General features: G+C 47.1%; 1 protein-coding gene and 1 long non-coding RNA gene across 3 annotated transcripts in view; one reads left to right on the plus strand and one right to left on the minus strand.

The window, feature by feature from the left end:
* Positions 1 to 8,427, minus strand: part of SPRED2 (sprouty related EVH1 domain containing 2) — a 125,754-nt gene extending 117,327 nt beyond the window's left edge. The window contains exon 1 of one of the 2 annotated variants that reach the window (XM_053588218.1): positions 7,580 to 8,427. Coding sequence is in view for 1 of the 2 variants with exons in the window: in XM_053588216.1 (XP_053444191.1) it covers positions 7,580 to 7,605 (26 nt within the window). In the remaining variant the exon portion in view is untranslated. The remainder of the gene's footprint in view (positions 1 to 7,579) is intronic. The other variant, XM_053588216.1, reaches the window with a different exon arrangement.
* A 2,435-nt stretch (positions 8,428 to 10,862) lies between these two features.
* LOC128584680 (uncharacterized) lies at positions 10,863 to 17,674 on the plus strand. The gene is made up of 3 exons (XR_008379708.1): positions 10,863 to 11,093; positions 11,822 to 11,945; positions 17,287 to 17,674. It is a non-coding gene; the product is annotated as an uncharacterized LOC128584680 (long non-coding RNA).
* Positions 17,675 to 19,122: the final 1,448 nt, after the last annotated feature.

A 19,122-nucleotide genomic window follows, 5' to 3' on the forward strand; every position in this document is an offset into this window, starting at 1 on the left:
TCTCACTCTGTTGCCTGGGCTAGAGTGAGCATCATCATAGCTCACTGTAACCTCAAACTTGCTTCAGCTGCCCAAGTAGGTGGGACTACAGATGCTCAGCATCTCACCTGGCTCATTTTTCTTTCTCTTTTTCTTTTTCCTTCCTTCTTTCCTTCTTTCTTTTTCTTTTGGTAGAATTGAGGTCTCTCTTGCTCAGACTGATTTTAAACTCCTGAGCTCAAATTCTTCCTGCCTCAGCCTACCAGAATGCTAGGATTACAGGTATGAGCCTTTGCACTGAGCAAAAATTTGTTTTTAAATAAATATTCAACTACTCTTTGAGAGTAGCATAAATAACATGAGCACAATTTGATATCATGTGTGCAATATGCCACATGTGAATATACTATTCACAAAGATTATTTGAGAAAGGGAAATTAATCAATTATGAAACAGTTGTTACTTGGTTTAGTGAACCCCTACACCAGCCAATTTCAAGTATTTTACTAAGATCCTGCTTTGACTTTCTTTCACTGACATGGTATGCATGTCAAGCTGAGGTAACAATCCTCCAGGTACACCCAGGGTGCATATAGGAAACACATTTTGTTCCACAAGCCACTATGTGCTTTAATACAAAATATTCCTTCTACTTCAAAGTCACTAAAAGCTCTATAAAATGCCTAAAAAAATCACCAATGTTCTAGCCCTAGACATTGATTAAAAAGAAATATTTCTAACAGTCAGTTATCAACTTTATCAGTATCTCTGGGTCTTTTTTTTTTTTTTTAGAGACAGAGTCTCACTTTGTCGCCCCCAGTAGAATGCCATGGGGTGTCATAGCTCACAGGACCCTTAAACCCTTGGACTCAAGTGATCCTCCTGCCTCAGCCTCCCAAGTAGCCGAGACTACAGACACCTGCCACAAGGCCCAGCTAGTTTTTCTATTTTTAATAGAGATGGGGTCTCCCACTTGCTCAGGCTGGCCTCAAACTCCTGAGCTCAAGCAGTGTACCTGCCTCGGCCTTCCGAAGTGCCAGAATTATAGGCATTTGTCTCCAGGTCTTTAAAAAAAAAAAAAAAATTCAGCATAATTTACTTTACAGAGATTAAACTCAAACAAATAATCATACACAACAAAACTTCCTGCTTTGCTTTTACTATCATCTTGTTCAATTTCTGAGAATTCTGTTAGACTTCGTATTTGTGTTCAGCCAGTAATACAGGAACTATGCCAATATTAGAGTTCATCAGCACAGCTGTTTCCAACTTCAAGTGTTAAAACTTCAACAGAACCCTGCAGCTATTGCAAATTGTTAATATTGTGATTTCTGCAGAGATTCTTCTGCAGAGGCAGAAAAATAGGCCCTGTCTTACTTTGATCAAGATTTTCTACTTGTCTGTTTCCACAATGAAGGGAATCAAAATGGTTTTGAGGGACGGCGCCTGTGGCTCAAGGAGTAGGGCACCAGCCCCATATACCAGAGGTGGTGGGTTCAAACCCAGCCCTGGCCAAAAAAAAAAAAAAAAAAAATGGTTTTGAGGTGCCAGGGACAGAACACCATCATCAGATAGTTTTGTACCCAATTTACACAAAATACAAGAAGGACTTTAAGAGAATATGGCAAGTCTCGCAGAAGGAGGCTTATATTTACCCTAAGTTAAACAAATCCAACAATTATAATTATTAGTCAGCACAGGTGAAACAAAATTTTAAAATAATTAAATTCATTATTTTATTCAAGAGACATTTATCAAGCAACCACAAGTACTGCACCAACAGAGAACTAGGCAGTTGAGAAGTAATCCTGGCTGAGCTCAGTGTTCATGCCTATAATCTTAGTACTCTGGGAGGCCAAGGCAGGTGGATTGCTTGAGCTCAGGAGTTTGATACCAGACTGAGCAAAAGTGAGAAGCATCTCTACTAAAAACAGAAAAAGTAGCCAGGTGTTGTGGCCGGCACCTGTAGTCCCAGCTACTCAGGAGGATGGGGCAAGAGGATTGCTTAAGCCCAAGAGTTTAAGGGTGCTGCGAGCTATTATGATGCCATGGCACTCTACCCAGGGTGACAGAGTCAGATTCTGTCTCAAAAAAAAAAAAAAGCAAACAGGTTGCTGAAGCAAAAGTGTTTGGTATCCCTACTGATGCCTGTTTTATAAATTTTATGGGTAAAAAGGACAGGAAGGCAGAGGGACTAGCTGCAATCAAAAAGGAGATAGCATTTGCTAAGAAACAAACCCAGACCGTCACCAGCAGATGGTGGTTAGCCCAGGCCTACTAGCTATGCACTATGACAGGTTCCAACTTACAAGCTCCTTAAGGGCTTCCCAAATTTTTTTGTTTTGTTTTGTCTTGCTTTGAAGATTTTCTATGGCCGGGTACAGTGGCTCATGCCTGTAATCCCAGTATTCTGGAAGGCTAAGGTGGGTGGATTGAGCTCAGGAGTTCCAAACCAGCCTGAGCAAAAAGTAAGACCCTGTTTCTACTAAAAATAGAAAAATTGGCTCGGCGCCTGTGGCTCAAGAGGCTAAGGCACCAGCCACATACACTTGAGGAGGGTTTGAATCCAGCCCCGGAGGCCCGCCAAACAACGATGGCTGCAACCAAAAAAAAAAAAAAAAAGCCAGGCGTTGTGGCAGGCGCCTGTGGTCCCAGCTGCTTGGGAAGTGGAGGCAGGAGAATCGGTTGAGCCCAGGTGTTAGAGGTTGCTGTGAGCTGTGATGCCATAGCACTCCACCTAGGGCAATAGCTTGAGGCTCTGTCTCAAAAAAAAAAAAAAAAAGATTTTCTAATGAATAAATCAAGACTCTAGTTCTATGCAGTCAACTCCATGCTTTTAACATTTAAAGATTCTACTCATGTAGAGTAGAAACACACTCCCTTTTAAAGGCTAATGCAAAGAAAATGGATCAATACTTGTATCAGTTCAATTTCCACAACTGTTATTTCACTTAATGTAGATCTAACATTCTAATAATAATCAACTCTGAATTTGTCCTCCCCCATTATCTTAAGGTGTATCACAGAATTCACAAGTCAAATTTTACTCAAATTCATCTTAATTCGGTATGCCACATGCCTCACAGCATTTTTGGGAAGTGAGAAAAATTGTGACAATGACAGATTGTTACCAATTCAGAAGAATTAAAAACAGCATGACTAGCAGAAACAATGTGAGCTCTGAAAGTCAGAATGACTGAGGCTGGACACCCTCTCCCTTCACAGCAGTTAGTTCAGAGCTCAGAGGCCTTCTTGAACCAAGCTGCTGGGGTGCTCCTTCAATTACTAATGACCTTGAACAGTAATAACCTCCCTGCCTTGGCTTCCTCATTTATAAATGGGTATAATAATGCCATCTACCTCATAGGATTGTTGAGAAGATGAAATGGGTAAAGTGCTGTGAACAAAGGTTGCTGTCTTGGACACATAACTTTACCTAAGCTTTGTCATCATTTAAATTTGGTAATGCCTCCTTAACAGGGCTATCTGAAAATTACCAAGCTGAGCCTGTTAAGAAATTTACCTCTGTAAAGAGCCACAGAGGACACCTATTTTATGCCTAGTGCTATACCATAAGCTTTACATAGGCTATTTCATTTAATTTTCACAGTAGCGCCACAAAATAGGTAGTGTTTATTACCAGAGTGAGATATATAAGTAACTTGCCTTAGATCACAAAGTGAGCAAGTGGCTAAGCTTTGAGCCTTAAATAGATGTTACAAATGCATTTAACTTGGGGTCTTTGATTGGTCCCTGGCTGAATAACCAGTTATAAAAAGACATTTTTTCTGGGAGACCAAGGCACATGGATTGCTTGAGCTCATGAGTTTGAGACCAGCCTGAGCAACAGTGAGACCCTGTCGCTAAAAAACGGGTAGGGCATTGTGGTGGGGGCTTCCAGTGCCAGTTGCTTGGGAGGCTGAGGTAAAAGGACTGCTTGAGCCCAAAGAGTCTGAGGTTGCTCTGAGCTATGACACCCTGGCAGTTTACCCAGGGAAACAAAATGAGACTATCTAAAAAAAAAATATATATATATATATATATACATTTTCCAGACAATTCAAAAAGACTGTTGACGTATCAGAGAATTATTAATTTTACAAAGTATGATAATGGTATTATGATTTTGAAGAACAGCATTTTAACTTTTGAAAAGTAAGCTCAAGTATTTAGGTGTAAAAGTTCCAATGTTTGCAATGTCCAAAGTTGAAATGGTTCAGCAAAAATATTTAAGCCTTTTTTATTAATGGGAAACCTCTCGACATCAGGAAAAATATGACCGAGGGCAAAGCTGAAAATCCATTCCCTGCAAGAAGTGGGTTACAGAGAAGAACAAAATAGAAGCTGAATGAATGGGCAGCCTGATGTCTCCTGAGTTACAGCTTACTGCTGAAGGGTTTGTCTACAAATTTCCAAACCATGCAGTCATAATCAAATGCTTTAAAGATACAAACAACATACTTAGGGTTTAAATTTTTTTCCCACTGCTATGTATGAAAGAGACCACTTCTCATAGTTTGTTGATGTTCTCTACTTTTTAAGTTATTACAAAAATGTCTGTAAAATTGTAAATCTTAACATGAACAGTCAGTGCATTTCCTATATAGAAGCTATCTTTTAGCACTATCATAAACAAGAGCAGACAAGCTTACTTGAATTACCATGTTTCAAATTGATGTGGAAAAAGAACATTAGAAAATAGCACTGGGCAGGGGGGAGTGGGACCCTGTCTCAAAAGAACAAAAACAAAACCAAAAACTTTATAAATGAAGCACAATTTTAACAGTTGCAAGATTCTGAGTTACTGCATTCTGATGCTAAATGTAACATATTTAATTATCTAATAAAAACCTTACCTATATGTGAACTATCAAGAAAGTATTTCCCCTAAAGTACAAATATACCTCTCCTAGGTCTCCAATTTGAGGCCACCAAATAACATGCCCACTTAGTTCCAAAAGGTATCTAAGAAACCTCAAACATAAAGCCATTAGAAGAGAAAATACAAGATCAAAATTTATAGAGAGGATGGGTAAATAAATCTCGGGGAGAAAAAAGCTAATATGGCTACTGTAATCAAGCAATAATTTTAGCTCTAGGCTTACAGGCAGTGGCAGCAAACAACCACCACCAAAAAAAAAAAAAAAAAAGCAATCACAGCAAACTGTTAATTCAGAGCAAGAAACCTGTCCCTAAAATTTGAAAGGAATTTTTCAGATGAGTCATTACATAAGAACACTGAACAACATAATTGGCATGGTCTTCAGTGGCAGGTTACAGCCTCTTTCTTCTCAAGCTTTTCATGTCAGAAGCCAAGGTCATCACATTAAAAGTAACCCCCACAAGCTCATTTCTGCAGTGGCAAAGTGCCCACATTTTATGATTCTCGAACTGAAACAGAACCTGTCCTTAAACATCCAACCTCCATGGATGGGCTTCTAACTGCAGAGAAAGCAGCTCTGACAGCCTGTAATGGAGATATTTATTTTTCCCTGGTGATCCCACCCTTTGGATAGCAGTTGGGGAAGGACGCAAGGCTGACAAGCTGCCCTCAAAAGGGCCAGGCCAGGCCAGGTCTTATTCTTCCAAGGGGTGGGGGTGGGGGGCCTAGGAACCCTAGGTAGAGTTGGAGTGGTCAAACCTCTCCAAGAATTAGCCAGGGCAAGGTACAGCAACCATTCCTCACTGCTATCATCTGCTATTCGTGTGTGCGGGTATAAACCAGGGCCCATAAAAATACTGGTTTATTGGTCAAGTGCATAAGGAAGCAAGGCTCAGCATCATGTTCCTTCTCCATATGTCTGCCCTAAAAGCGCAACTTTTTTATTCATTTTACCATTTCAAGATACTGTATGTGAAGACAAAGCAAAACATCTTAAATAGTATCACCAACAGATGCGGTGGGATAGAAGGACAGCCACACCAGGCAGGATCTTCTATGCCTGATGCATGGCAGATCAGGGGTTACTGCAGTCAGAATTCCCTGGGGACCCAGAGGAAGGAAATTCCCTTTCCCAAACACCAGCCCCACCCCCACCCCGCCAGGCAACACCAGACGCCAAGGGATAAAGGGGACATTTAAAAAGAAGTGAGTAGATTTCTTAGAGTGGAGCACAACATTCTGTCACCTGCTGCAAGAGACAAGCCTTCCATTCGCCCATCCCTGAGTCACTTCCCTTCCCTACAGTCTTACTTGTGGGGGGTCAAAAGACCTGGGTCTTCCAGAACTCGCCGCCCGCAGCTCCCATGCGCCAGGCAGGGCCACGCGCGGGGCCTCCCTCTAGGACGCATCCCGAGGCTGCCGACCGGCTCTTATGCACAAGCCCGCGCCGCCGCTACCTTGGCTAATGGCAGCACTGAATGAAAGGAGCCGAGGCAAGCTCCGGATTTATGAATGTGCAAGGGAGGAGGGGAGGGATGTCATGTGACAATAAAGGAGAGCGTCTTATTCACAAAAAAAAAAAAAAAAGTGGCTGGTGGCGGGCACAGCCACTAAGTAGCAGCGGTCGCTGTGCGATGACCGCTCGGACCCCAGGCCGAAGATTTGAGGCGCCCAGCCCAGCGGCCCCGCCCCCGTCGCTCTCGAGACTAGAAACGCCTCGGGCAGGAGAAGGAAAATGCCAAAGTGGACCCTGAGACATCCGGGTGGGAAGCCGTAGCACCTTTGCCCCGGGCTGCAGACAGGCACAAGTCCCGCGCGGGGCGGCCCCGAGTCCCTCCGGCAAAGCGCCCGGAGCATTGTTCCCCTCGGGCCCGCGGGGCGGGCACACGCCCGTGCACGCGCACACGCGAGCGCACACACACACACACACACACACAAACACCTACACCCAACTAGCTTGCCGGCAGCGCGCTGCCCCGCACGCCCCCGCCCGCCCCAGCCGCACACGTTCAGACATCCCCCGAGCGGCCCCGACCCCGCGGGGCGCGTGTGCCGGCCCACAAGCGCGTGCACACGCACGCACACACACGCACACACACACACACACACGCCTCGCGGGACCCCTCGGGCGGCTCCGGCACGCCCGTCCGCGCGGGGACCCGGGCGCACTAGACCCCCTCGCAGCCCGCGCCAGTCCTCCCCTGGTTCCGCCGCGTTTTTTATGAATGAAAATGTGGTATGCAAATGAGAGCGATTCAAGAAAACGAAATGGCGGAGCCTAGGCCCCAGTGGGCTGGGAAAGCAACTGTGGGGCAAGCGGCGGGGCAGGAGTCACAAAGTCACCATGCAAAATCCCACGGGTCCCGGGAGTGGGGGTGTCAGATCTTCTGCTTCAATCACCAAGGATTTCGGGGTGGGGGGGCTGAATCCTCAGAAAGGGAGCGGGGACCGCTCTCCGAGGTCACCCGCGCGCCCTTGGCCCCCGCAGCAGCCACCAGCCAGCCGACCCCAGGCGTGCCACCGCCGGCCCCAGGCATTTTTTTGCCCCCCTCCTCACTTTAATTAGGAGAGAAGTCTCACCTCTTAACCCCGACAGGTCAGCGAGTCAATGCACTCCACGCTAAGTTCACCCAACCAGCGTCCCCACCCGCATCCTCAGCCCCGGCCCCCACGCTGCCCCCTCGGGGCACCCTCGTCCCACCCCGCGGCCAAACTTACTCGTCCGGGTGTGTTTCTTCGGTCATTTTCTTGTTCACCTAGACGCCTGTCCCGCGGCGGGCAGCTTTGCTCCCTTCATCTTCCTGTCCGCTCACCCCCCTTCTTCACATCTCCGGAGATCGCCTGATTTGGGGAGGGGGGGCGGCTGGAGATGAAGGGGGCGCCGCAGGCAGAAGGGGAAGCGGAGTGCCTGGGGCGCAGGGTGAGGTTTAGGGGAAGGGGTGCAAAGGCAAGCTGCGGGAGGAGTGCGCCGCAGCGCCGAGGGGCTAGGCGGGCTGGGGGCCCGGGGGCTCGGGAGCCGGCGGAGGGGGCGAGATTTGGGCAGGGGACGGCGGTGGGGGAGAGCAGGAGAAAAACAAGCGCGCCTCGGAGCGGCGGGGACTGCAGAAGAGGCGGAACAGGCCGGCCGGGGGTGGGGGCTCGGTCTGGGGTCGCCCCCGGGGGCCGAGCCAATCACGGTTCCGGGGAGCGGTCGGCGGTCGGGGGAGGTGCGCCTGGGAGGCGGTGCAGGGCGCCCCGTCCGAGCCCCATCTCTCGACTCTACCGATTTACTCCATATTGGATTCTCACCGCCGCCAACAGGAGGAGGAAGTAGGGCGGAAGCGATGACGTCTTCCCAGCGGCCAGAGGTGGTGGAGTGCAAAAAGCTTCCTACTTGCGACCGAAAAAAAAACTTTGTCCTGCCTACCGAGCACGCCCGGCTTCCTTTCTCCCTCCCTCCAGGCTTCCACTCCCGGAGGAGCAGCAGAGCCGAGTTGTTTGCGCCTTGACTGTCTGGCTCCGAATCCTCCTTGGTCGAGGCTCCGGGTTTTAGGAAGCCCGAGAGGAGGGAGGAGGCGGGAGCGGGGGACTCGTACACATCTGGCTCCCGTTTTGTCCCCTCCCTCCTTCCAAACCCAAGATTAAAAATCAGGGGTGGGGGCAGCGGGGGCGTAGATGAGGAGCTCAAGGGAGGGGATGGAGTTAAACCGTTGGAGGGGTTCGAGCTTAGAAGAACAGCTGCTGCCACCCTAAGGTGGGAAGGTAGGGCTGGTGCAGGTGCCAGGGTCTGGTCTCTCCACCCCAACCCAACCAGAAGGGAGGGGGTTAGACTTTGCCAAGGTTCTGAATGGCAGAGGCTTTTCAGTTTCACGTGAATTTTGTGTGTGTTTTTTTTTCTGATAGGGGAACGGGCATTTTTAAGTAATGCGCAGAGAAAAATAAACCCAACACAGACCAGAAACGTTTGCATTTCGGTAGAAAGATTGGAATTTCTCACGTTGAGCAATCCCATATATATGTGTGTGTGTGTATATATATATAATACATATGTATGTATATGTATTTAAATTGTATCTTTCTCTTATTGGTGGAGAATGGCTCTTGTCACAGACCCTTGAAGGCCATTGTTACTGGGTCAGAGGTTGCCAGCCCTATGGGCTTTGGCACAGAGAGATGCTCCCCCTTTATTTAAATTATTTTTCCTGGGTGGACTCTGGCCAGGCTCTCCTGAGCAGCACTGTCTGGGCAATAAGCATGACTAGCTTCCTAGGTATGCAACCTGTGTCACTGCACAGGAATGACCACTCTGTATCATGCTGTGCTGTTGTAGTCTTGAAATTGTTTATAATTTTTAAACAAGGGACTCTGGCTTTTCATTTTGCAATAGGTCCTACAAATTATGTGTCCATGGGGTATTTCTTCTGGTGTCCTGGTAGGAAGCAAGAGAAAAAGTCCCTGCCCCTTCCTGCTCTCCAAGCATAGTAGACCTTTCCATCTTCCTGAATATGCCAAGAGACAACTCAGAGATTTTAACTAAATAGTAACAAATGAAGAGAAGAGTAAATATTGTCTCAAATATACATAAAAGGTATATGCATATAGGGAGCCACAAGTGAACCAGAAATGCTACAAGTTTCACCTTGAGTCAGGGAGAAACTGGTGGTTTGCACTAGGCTTTGTGCTTATCACTGGGGACATGGATTGGGGTTCACCCATTTTTGATGCTGGATGCTGGTGATGTATGGTGGTAAGGGCATCAGACAGGAGGTGGAACACATGGGTTCTGGTTTTCTTCTAGCAGCCCTTGAGAACCTGAGGCTTGTAGCAGTTCTTCAGTTTCTTTATAAAACAGGAATAACAAGGCCAAGCTTGTCTTTCTCAGTTTCTGTGGCCACTGAGAGTCTGTGAGAAAGTACTAAACAAACCCAAGATCTCATAGTTTGCTCTAAATCCCCACTTTTCACTTTTGGCCATTGTTGCTCTTCTCCCTGGAGGTGCTGAAAGACATTCCACTCTTCATCATTCCTGAACTTCCCAAACACAGGCATTTATCTCTGTTGAAATCATCCACCCAGAGGGCATCTCTCTGGCTCCACCCTCTAATTTCAGAATGCCCAAATGGCAAGGTGGCAAGTGAGGTGATTATTAATTTCTGCAGGCAGGCCAGTTCTATGAGCAGGCAGAATTGGTGTCATCGTCACTCAGCCAAGCTGTCTAATAGAAGTGAACCACTGGGACTGGCCCAGCCCCTGGACCAGGCAGCCAGGGAACAATGGTAAACATTCAAGGGTCTAGGAGTCACAGAGTCCCTGCTGAGATTTGCTACTGCCAGACTCCAGCCAGGCCATCTCAGGTAGGTATTTAGGTTCTCTGAGCCATGGGTTCAGTGTTGTGTCAGAATAATCCCCACAACCTAGGGTATGGGGCTATACAGTAAAGGTACTGTGTTAACCATGAGATTCCTTGTAGCCCTTTTCTCTCTAGCCAGTTGGATTACCAAAAGCTCCTCTCCACCCCTCACCCTTCATGTTCCTCTAAATAAGGCTTTCCAGTTCTTTCCTGCCTTGTGCATCACCCAAAATGGGCCTTTCTATGGAAACTAGCAAGTCACCTCTCGGTGCTCCCTGTCAATTATTGCCTCCAGCATCTCGGTAGAATAAATGAGAATACTGGGCGAGTAACTGATATGTTTATTTATCTGAATATCAGGGTGTTATCAAAGTCCATGCGATTGTTGCCGGAATATGGGATGCCATGGATTTAGGGTTTTAATTTAATGACATTGCTGAAAGAGCTAAAGACCCACATCTCTCTCTCTCTTCCCCACAACCAGCGGAACAGGGTGCAGGCAGCTCTGAACAAGATCAAATCAATAGTGTTGACTCCGAGTAGGATCGTAAAGCTTCAAAAGTAATATCGATCTGCTTACAACTTCACGCAAACCCAGCGGAGAGTCCAGCACAACCCCCACCTACCGGCCTCTCAATTCCGAGTCCGAGGCGGGGGAGCACACCCACCCGGGTCCCTCCAGCCGGCCGCCCGGAAAGCCCGGAGCGCGGAGCCGGAGCGACCCTCCGCGGCTGCGGGACGGGCATGCTCAGTAGACCCGCAGGTCCTGTTTCACTGGGAAGCGGGCCGCGGCCCCCACCCCCTCCCGCCCGGCTCGGGCGCCAGGAGGAGCGGACATTTTAGTCTCCTCTGCAGTCCTCTCGTCTTTCGCCCCTTCCCGTCAGTGCGGGTCCGGAACGGCTGGGTGTGTAGACGTCCTTAAGGGTGGGATCTGATAAATTCACTCACCCTCCCCTCTCCCAGGGGCGGGGAAGGGGGGTGGTGATCCCGGGAGGGCTCTGCGGTGCCCCGAGGTTTGTGCGGCCCGGCCTCGGCCCGCCCGGAGGAGCCCTCTGCTACCGCTGCGCCCTGGTCCCCCGCCCCCGGCGGCGCGCGCAGCTGCGCGGGGCCTGTCCTCGGCTCACCCCCGCTCTGCCCCTTCGGTATTTCTCAATGACCAGCGCTCCGAGTACACTTCCGACGCTGACGGGAGGGGGTGTCATTAGCGCTTGGTTTATCAGTTCCTTCCGGTCTGCCCCCGCCCAGCCCTGCGCGCTGCTTGGCGGCGGTTCGGGAGCTCTGGTGCCTTTATTATTATGTTTGAATAAGCGGCCGTGTGTGCCAAGTGAGTTTGTAGCCCAGCTGTCTCCCCCAAGACCCGCTGGCAGGAATGGAAACCCAAGCTCTCTCGTAACGCAGGGGATGGTGCAAACTTAGAAACTGACCCGGCGCCCGGGAATGGTGACCTCCCCCCCCCACCGCCCCCAGCCGGCGCGCGGCGTCCTGGTCGGGGTATGAATGGCTGCAGCCCGATTGCATAATCTGCACGGTATAAATAGCCGGCAGGCGGGCAGCTGACGCGCTGGATTGTACCGTTATCGTGCAATACTTCTTCCCCAATGCCGCTCACTCCCAGGTCATTTTCCCTTTCAGCTGCAGTGCTGGGATTTTAAATAGCAGAGATGAAAGGCCCTTGCCCCCGCCTCGCCCCTCCCCTGAGTCTGTGTATCATGAATGAAACGCCAACCTTGCTGCTTCCTGAGGTGCTCCACTTCAGGTAGGAGAGGCTCAATGTCATTGCACAGGTCCATCAAAAGTTGGGGGTGTCCGCGTCTTTGGGAGCGCTAGAAAGCAGGAAATAATTGACGGGGCAGGGAAACATTCTTTTCCAGAAAATGTAACCGCTTAGGCTTTGCCTTTAGAGTTTCATTTTACAACTTTACAAGCCTTAGTCCATTTAAGAATGGATTATGCATAGGGTCTTTCCACTGGCCGCTTGCCCTCCCGCCGCAGCCCGTAGGCTGTGGAAAGTGCTGTTTCATTCAGAGGCGCTGGTTCCTTCCCTTCGCAGGCAGCAAACATTCGCCCACTCCCCCTTTAAGAAGAGAGTCCTGGTGGTTTGGGTCTCTTTAGCCATTCATTAACTCTAGAGCTCCTTAGAAGCCTCAGCTAGGTCGGAAGCAGAGTAAAACCTATTCTTTCCAACTGTATTTCACAAATATGTAGTCGTTTAAAAAATTAAAGTATGGAGAGCTATTTTTTCTTCTCTTAAATACCAAATCTCAACTTCGTTTCTTAAAATAAAATTGCCAGTTCTTCACAAATGGATTTCTGGCGTGTGAAAGGCAATGGTCAAGGTAATAACTTTACCTGTGGGATACCCATTTCTGCAATCTGTGTTTAAAGAGCCAGGTACTCCATGGGGTAATGGGGGAACAGAGGTGAGTAACAGAGGGTGCATCTAGGGATTCCATCTGGCTGGGGCCATAGACGAATAAACGAACACAGCAGAGCAATGTGATAACTCCTCTAAAAAACGGGGTCAGTACGAGAGAGAGCAGAGGTCAGGAAAGGAATTTTAAAGGATAGCACAATGGTGGGAGTGCGCATGGATAACTGGAAGGGGAGGCAGGAACACCAAAGGCCCAGTGAGGTGAAATGACTTGAGGAAGGGAAGTAGCCTAAACGCCGTGGGGAGGTAGAAGCCACCTTGAGGTGGGGCATGCTACAGGAGGTTAGACTTTATTTTGAAGTCATGGAAACATTTGTAGCTGTTTCATTGCTGATCTTAGTCTAATTCCTGATCACTGCCATGGCCCCCAAAATTATGCAAATGAAGGGTAAATGGGAATCCATAGTTCTGGGATTAGGGTATCAAACTAAATTCACAAGCTAACAGCTCTAGGGCAGGATAAGGAGCCAGACCAGTTTTGTTTTTCCTGCTTTCTTTTCTTTCTTTTTTTTTTTTTAGAGACAGAGTGGCATCATAGCTTACAGCAACCTCTAGATCTTGGGCTTAGGAAATTCTCTTGCCTCAGCCTCCCAAGTAGCTGGGACCACAGGCGCCAACCATAACGCCCAGATATTTTTTGTTGCAGTTTGGACAGGCTGGGCTTGAACCCACCACCCTTGGTATATGCGGCCGGCTCCCTACTCCTTTGAGCCACAGGCGCTGCTCTCTTTTTTTTTTTTTTCTTTTTTGAAACAGTCTTAACTCTGTCACTGTGGCTAGAGGTAGACTACCATGGCATTATTGCTCACAGCAACCTCAAACTCCTGGACACAAGTGAGGAGTCCTCTTGCCTCAGCCTCCCAAGCAGGTGGGACAACAGGGGTACTGGTAGTACCTGGCTAGTTTTTCTATTTTTACTAGACAGTGTCTCACTCTTGTTCAGGGCGGTCTTAAACTCCTGAACCAAGCAATTCATCTACCTGTCTGGGCCTCCCAGAGTGGTAGGATTACAGGTGTGAGTCACCGTGCCCTTTTTTGGAGGTAGAGTCTCAGGCTGTTGTCCTGGGTAGAGTGGTGGCGTCATAGCTCACAACTTCCAACTCCTGGGCTCAAGCGATCCTCTTACCTCAGTTTTTCTATTTTTAGTATAGATGGGGTCTTGCTTTTGCTCAGGCTGGTCTCGAACTCATGAGCTCAAGCTGTCAACCTGCTTCTGCCTCCCAGAGTGCTAGGATTACAGGTGTGAGCCACTGTGCCCAGCCTTTCTTTCTTTCTTCTTTTTTTAATCTGACAACTTAAAATCAGAGTCTTTCACATAAAACACAGTATTTTTTTACTCTTCCTGAAAAAAGTTTAAAGATCTGGCAGCTGTGAGTGCCAAATTCCTGCTCTGTGATGGTTGTTGCCGGGTAGTGACTACTCTGTCTGTCAAGTTTCTGACTCCTAGAAGCATTTGAGTTTTTGACCCCTGGTGTAAAACAATGTTTTGTGACTGGATCAAGGTTCCACTGCAAGTCCCTAGGTAGACAGAGCTTGTCACTGGATAAAGCAACTTGCATGTAGAGCCCTGAGTCTCTTGGGAGGAAAGAAACCAATCCCTGATCTCCTTTCCCAAGACCTGACTCTGTATCATAGCTACAGGGTAGATTAGAGTGGGCCTAGCCATAGACCAGTGGCAGGAGCAATGAGGCTCCTAAAATAACAACTAACACTTAAGCCAGCTCAGGCTCTGTTTCTAGGGAACCTGACCTAAGATAACTAAGGCTTTCTGCCAACAGGAGAGTTAGGGGTTTGAGTGATCAAATAGAAAAATCACCAAATAGCACTGTTTGTACCCCAAATTAGTGGAGCAGGTTTTACAAGTTCTATAACCAAACATTTTATTCATTTATTTATTTAGTTTTTAGAGACAGAGTCTTACTTTGTCGCCTTCGGTAGAGTGCCATGGCATCACAGCTCACAGCAACCTACAGCTCTTGGGCTTAGGCGATTCTCTTGCCTCAGCCTCCTGAGTAGTTGGGACCACAGGCGCCTGCCACAACGCCCGTCTATTTTTTGTTGCAGTTTGGCCCGGGCTGGGGCCACAGGCGCCAGCTACTCACTGAGCCACAGGCGCCGCCACCAAACATTTTTTAAGTAGGGCGTGCTAGACTCAGATTTTACACTTTTTTTCCTCTTCCACAACAGAAGTAATAATGTATGACAGAGAACAGTGTCAAGGGCCATGGAGAGAGGTCACCAATTCCAAAGACACAAATGGGGTAGAAATGACTTGGTTTTATGATCTATTATATTACATCTGAGAACTAATGGAGAAGTGTAGGATAACTTCTCAGTTTCTTTCTTTATCACTCTCTGTAGAGTGTAATGACATCATAGCTCACAGCAACCTCCAACTCCTGGGCTTAGGCGGTTCTCTTGCCTCAGCCTCCCGAGTAGCTGGGACTACAGGTGCCCACCACAGTGCCTGGCTATTTTTTGTTGCAGTTTGGCCAGAGCCAGGCTCAAATCCGCTACCCTCAGTATATGGGGCCTGCACCCTACCCACTGCCCAACTTCTCAGTTTCTGACTTGGGAAACAGGGTGTCTCCTCTCCTTAACATGATTAGGGTAATAGGCAGGGATGAGGAGAAAGGTTAGATCACCCAAGATGGAGAGACACAACAGGCAACTGCTATCACTCAAGTCTGAGACTCAACAATAAGGTCAGGGATTGGAGGATACAAATAAAACAAGTCAGAGGAAAGCAGATCTTAGAGGTGGAGATGGGGAGACGGTTCCCTGAGGACATCGGTTGAGCAACTAGATTCAATCTTGCCTAAAGCCTAAGGATGATCTAGGCTTCTAAGATGTAAAAGCTAATACTGTAAAACCTCAATAACAGGACTGTAACAAACTGGTCAACATACAGAGGTGATCAACATAAGAGACTAGGCCTACTGTACTGACACGTGCAAGTGCTGCATTTCTGGTCTCTGAAATTAGGTCAATGTAAGGCAGTGTCAATGTAGGGAGGTAGTCAACTATGGAGGTGCTATTGTATATTGTTTTTTGCTTGAGCTAGTTTGAGTGGAGCGTCTGTCACTTATAAAACATTCTAACTAACAAAATAGAGAAACTAAGCCAGGCAAGGTAGCTCAGGCCTGTAATCTCAGCACTCTGGGATGCCGAGCCGGATGGATTGCCTGAGCTCACAGGTTCAAGACCAGCCTGAGCCAGAGCAAGACCCCATCTCTAAAAAATACCCTGGGCATTTTGTGGGCACCTGTAGTCCCAGCTACTTGGGAGGCTGAGGCAAAAGAATCGCTTGAGCTCAAGAGTTTGAGGTTGCTGTGAGCTATGATGCCATGGCACTCTACTCAGGGTAACCAAGTGAGACTTGGTCTCCAAAGAAAAAGAAAAATAGAGGGGCGCGCCTGTGGCTCAAAGGGATAGAGCGCTGGCCCCATATGCTAGAGGTAGTGGGTTCAAAGCCAGCCCCGGCTAAAAAAAAAAAAAACTGCAAAAAAAAAAAAATTAGAGAAACATACTTTGGATAGTGAAAAAAGTTTGCGAGGAACTAAGGAATGGAATGTAAGGGGAATTTTAAGCTCTGCACCTGTGGCTCAAGCAGCTCAGGCACCAGCCACATACACCTGAGCTGGCTGGTTCGAATCCAGCCTGGGCCCGCCAAACAACAAGGATGGCTGCAACAAAAAAATAGCCAGGTGTTGTAACGGGTGCCTGTAGTCCCAGCTACTTGGGAGGTGGAGGCAGGAGACTCGCTTGAGCCCAGGAGTTGGAGGTTGCTGTGAGCTGTGATGGTATGACACTTTACCCAGGGCGACAGCTTGAGGCTCTGTCTCAAAAAAAGGGGAGGGGGGGATTTTAAAATGTGTATTGGCAATTTAACGTAGGAACATCTAGAGTCAGTAACAGGGAGTTTCATAGAAATTCTGATTTAATGAGACAAACTTCTCCCACAAAATTAGTCAACACTTTATGAGTTATACCATCCCCTCTTTTTAGTATCAGCATCCCACCATCACCACCTTAATTCACCCTCTAGCTCTCCTCATGCCTCACTTTTACTACCTTTATTCCCTCTCCCCTTTCTTCTGTAAAGACCACAGCTCAGAAAGGAAGCTTAATAATATAAGAGAATGAGAGCTTTTAGAATTGGAAGAAAATGAAAGATCATATGTGTGTGGCAACTGTGGCTCCCATAAACCAGATGTCTTACACAAGCATTTTGGAATGGATAAAGATTACAGAGGAAAACAAAATACAATTAAATATGGTCCCCCATATCAGTTAGCTCTGGCTATATACCAAACCACCACAACCTTTAGGTGGCTTAAAATAATAAACATTTTACTGTTTCTCATGAGTCTCTGCTTGGTGGTTCTGCTGGTCTGGTCCAGTTTAGCTGGGGTTGGATGGTCTGGGATGGCTTTGTGCAGGTAGGTGTATATGGTGATTGGCGACTGTTTGCCCTAGGAGGGCCTCAGCTGGGCTAGCTCATCTCCGCTCCACATGATCTGTTATCTTCCAGCAAGCCAGCCCTGACTAGAGCACACAGTGAGATGATAATAGGGTTCCCAGACCAGCAAGAGAGGGCAAACCCCAATGTACATGCATTTTTAAAGCCTCTGATTGTGTCACGTCTGTTATCTGTCCCTGCTAGATCCCAAAGAAGTCACATGGCCAACCCCGAACCAGATCAAGGGATGGAAATATTCTCCTTCTTGATGAGAAGAATGGCAAAGTCATATCACAAGGGATGTGCATACAAGATGAGAGGAATTCGTAGCCGTTTTTATAATCTACTTAAATTCCTAACCCAAATTTCACAACCTGGAGAAGCATATTTGAAACAATAATACACATTAATCACATATATGATATATGTATACATATGTATATTTATGCATACAAATATGTGACGTCTATGTATATAAGTATATATTTCTTAAAATACACATATGTAAGTACATGTATCATATACATTTATGTAAGTATCAGAAATTTTTGCATAGGTATACTATTTATATATAGGAGTACTACTGATGGGATTAACGTCTACCTTTATAGTCACTGATTTATAGCCAACTAACTAAAACTGCTTAGTGTTTAATAGATCTGCATGTTCAGTAAAACTCTTCTCAATTAATTTAATGAATCAAGAAAGAGGCCTAATGAACTTCTTATGCTTGCCTGTCTCTCTCAGCATGAAAATCCTCCGTGACATGCCTTACTTCTTAAAATAGAGAGCTTGGCAATTAAAATGTTTGTAAACCAAAGCACATTTAAAAAACACTAGGGAAACTGAAGTATTTACAGTTACTTTAGATGGAATCATTTGGAAAAGCAAATAATCAACCTTTCATTTGTTCATTATATTAACTCAGATTTTGTACATAGTTTGGGGATTAGTTAAAGCAAGGCTCACCTGTGTGCCTTTTGGGTGGTGATGGTGGTAGTGGTGATAATGTTGGTGTTGAGAGGTGGTAGTGGTGATGGCAATGGTGACAGTGATAAGGGTGGTAGTGGTGATGATGATAGAGGTGATGGTGGTGGACATGGTGAGGGTGGTTATAGAAGTGATGGTGGTGGTGGAAGGGTCTGAGATAGAAACCTTCATTTGCTGCAGTGTTTTCCTTGTGGTCCTTCTGCTTGATCCCAGGCTGTACAGACACCTGGAGCAAACAAATTGGGAAAAGAAATAGAAACAAAATGGGAAAAGGAATAGAAAACAAGTTAGAGAAAAGATGGAAAGCAGGGAAAGTGCAGGATGAGATGCCCACTAGTCCAGACAGTTCCCTACAATGCCAGGAAAGGCAACCATGTACTTGTCCTTCAGGTCTCAGTTGGATATCACCTCTTCCAGGAAGGCTTCTCTCACCTTCCCTCAGATGGGCTGGGTGCTCCTCCCTGTACGCCCATGATAATTGCTTATCTGCTTGTCTCTATTCCCTTCCTACTAGATTATAAGCACCCTGAGGGCAGATACCATATCTTATTTAATCCTGAGTCACCGTGGCACATGTGGGTGCCCTGTAATACTTACTGAGTAAATGAATGACAAGACATCACAGCTTACTACCTTCTTTTCTTCTAAAAGTGCATTTTGCCCAGTGGCATCAAAGTGTCCTGAATGACTTATCAGATGTCACTGTCCCAAGCTACTATCAGATAACAGGCTGGTAAGGTCCTCTGGTTGAACAGTAATATAGCATAAAATCCTAAGAGTACCAGAGTTCAAAGGCCTGGTAAGGAACTACCTGGTTTAAGATGAGGAGACTGGGGCTCAGTGCCCATAACTCAGTGAGTAGGGTGTCTGTCACATACACTGAGGCTGGCAGGTTTGAGCTAAACCACAATGACAACTGCAACTACAGCAGGCCTTGTGGCAGGCACCTGTAGTCCCAGCTACTTGGGAGGGTGAGGCAAGAGAATCACTTAAGGCCAAGAGTTTGATGTTGCTGTAAGCTGTGACGGCACTCTACCAAGGGTGACATAG

This window comes from Nycticebus coucang, chromosome 4 (genome assembly GCF_027406575.1).
Source record: "Nycticebus coucang isolate mNycCou1 chromosome 4, mNycCou1.pri, whole genome shotgun sequence".
Taxonomy (NCBI): Eukaryota; Metazoa; Chordata; class Mammalia; order Primates; family Lorisidae; genus Nycticebus; species Nycticebus coucang.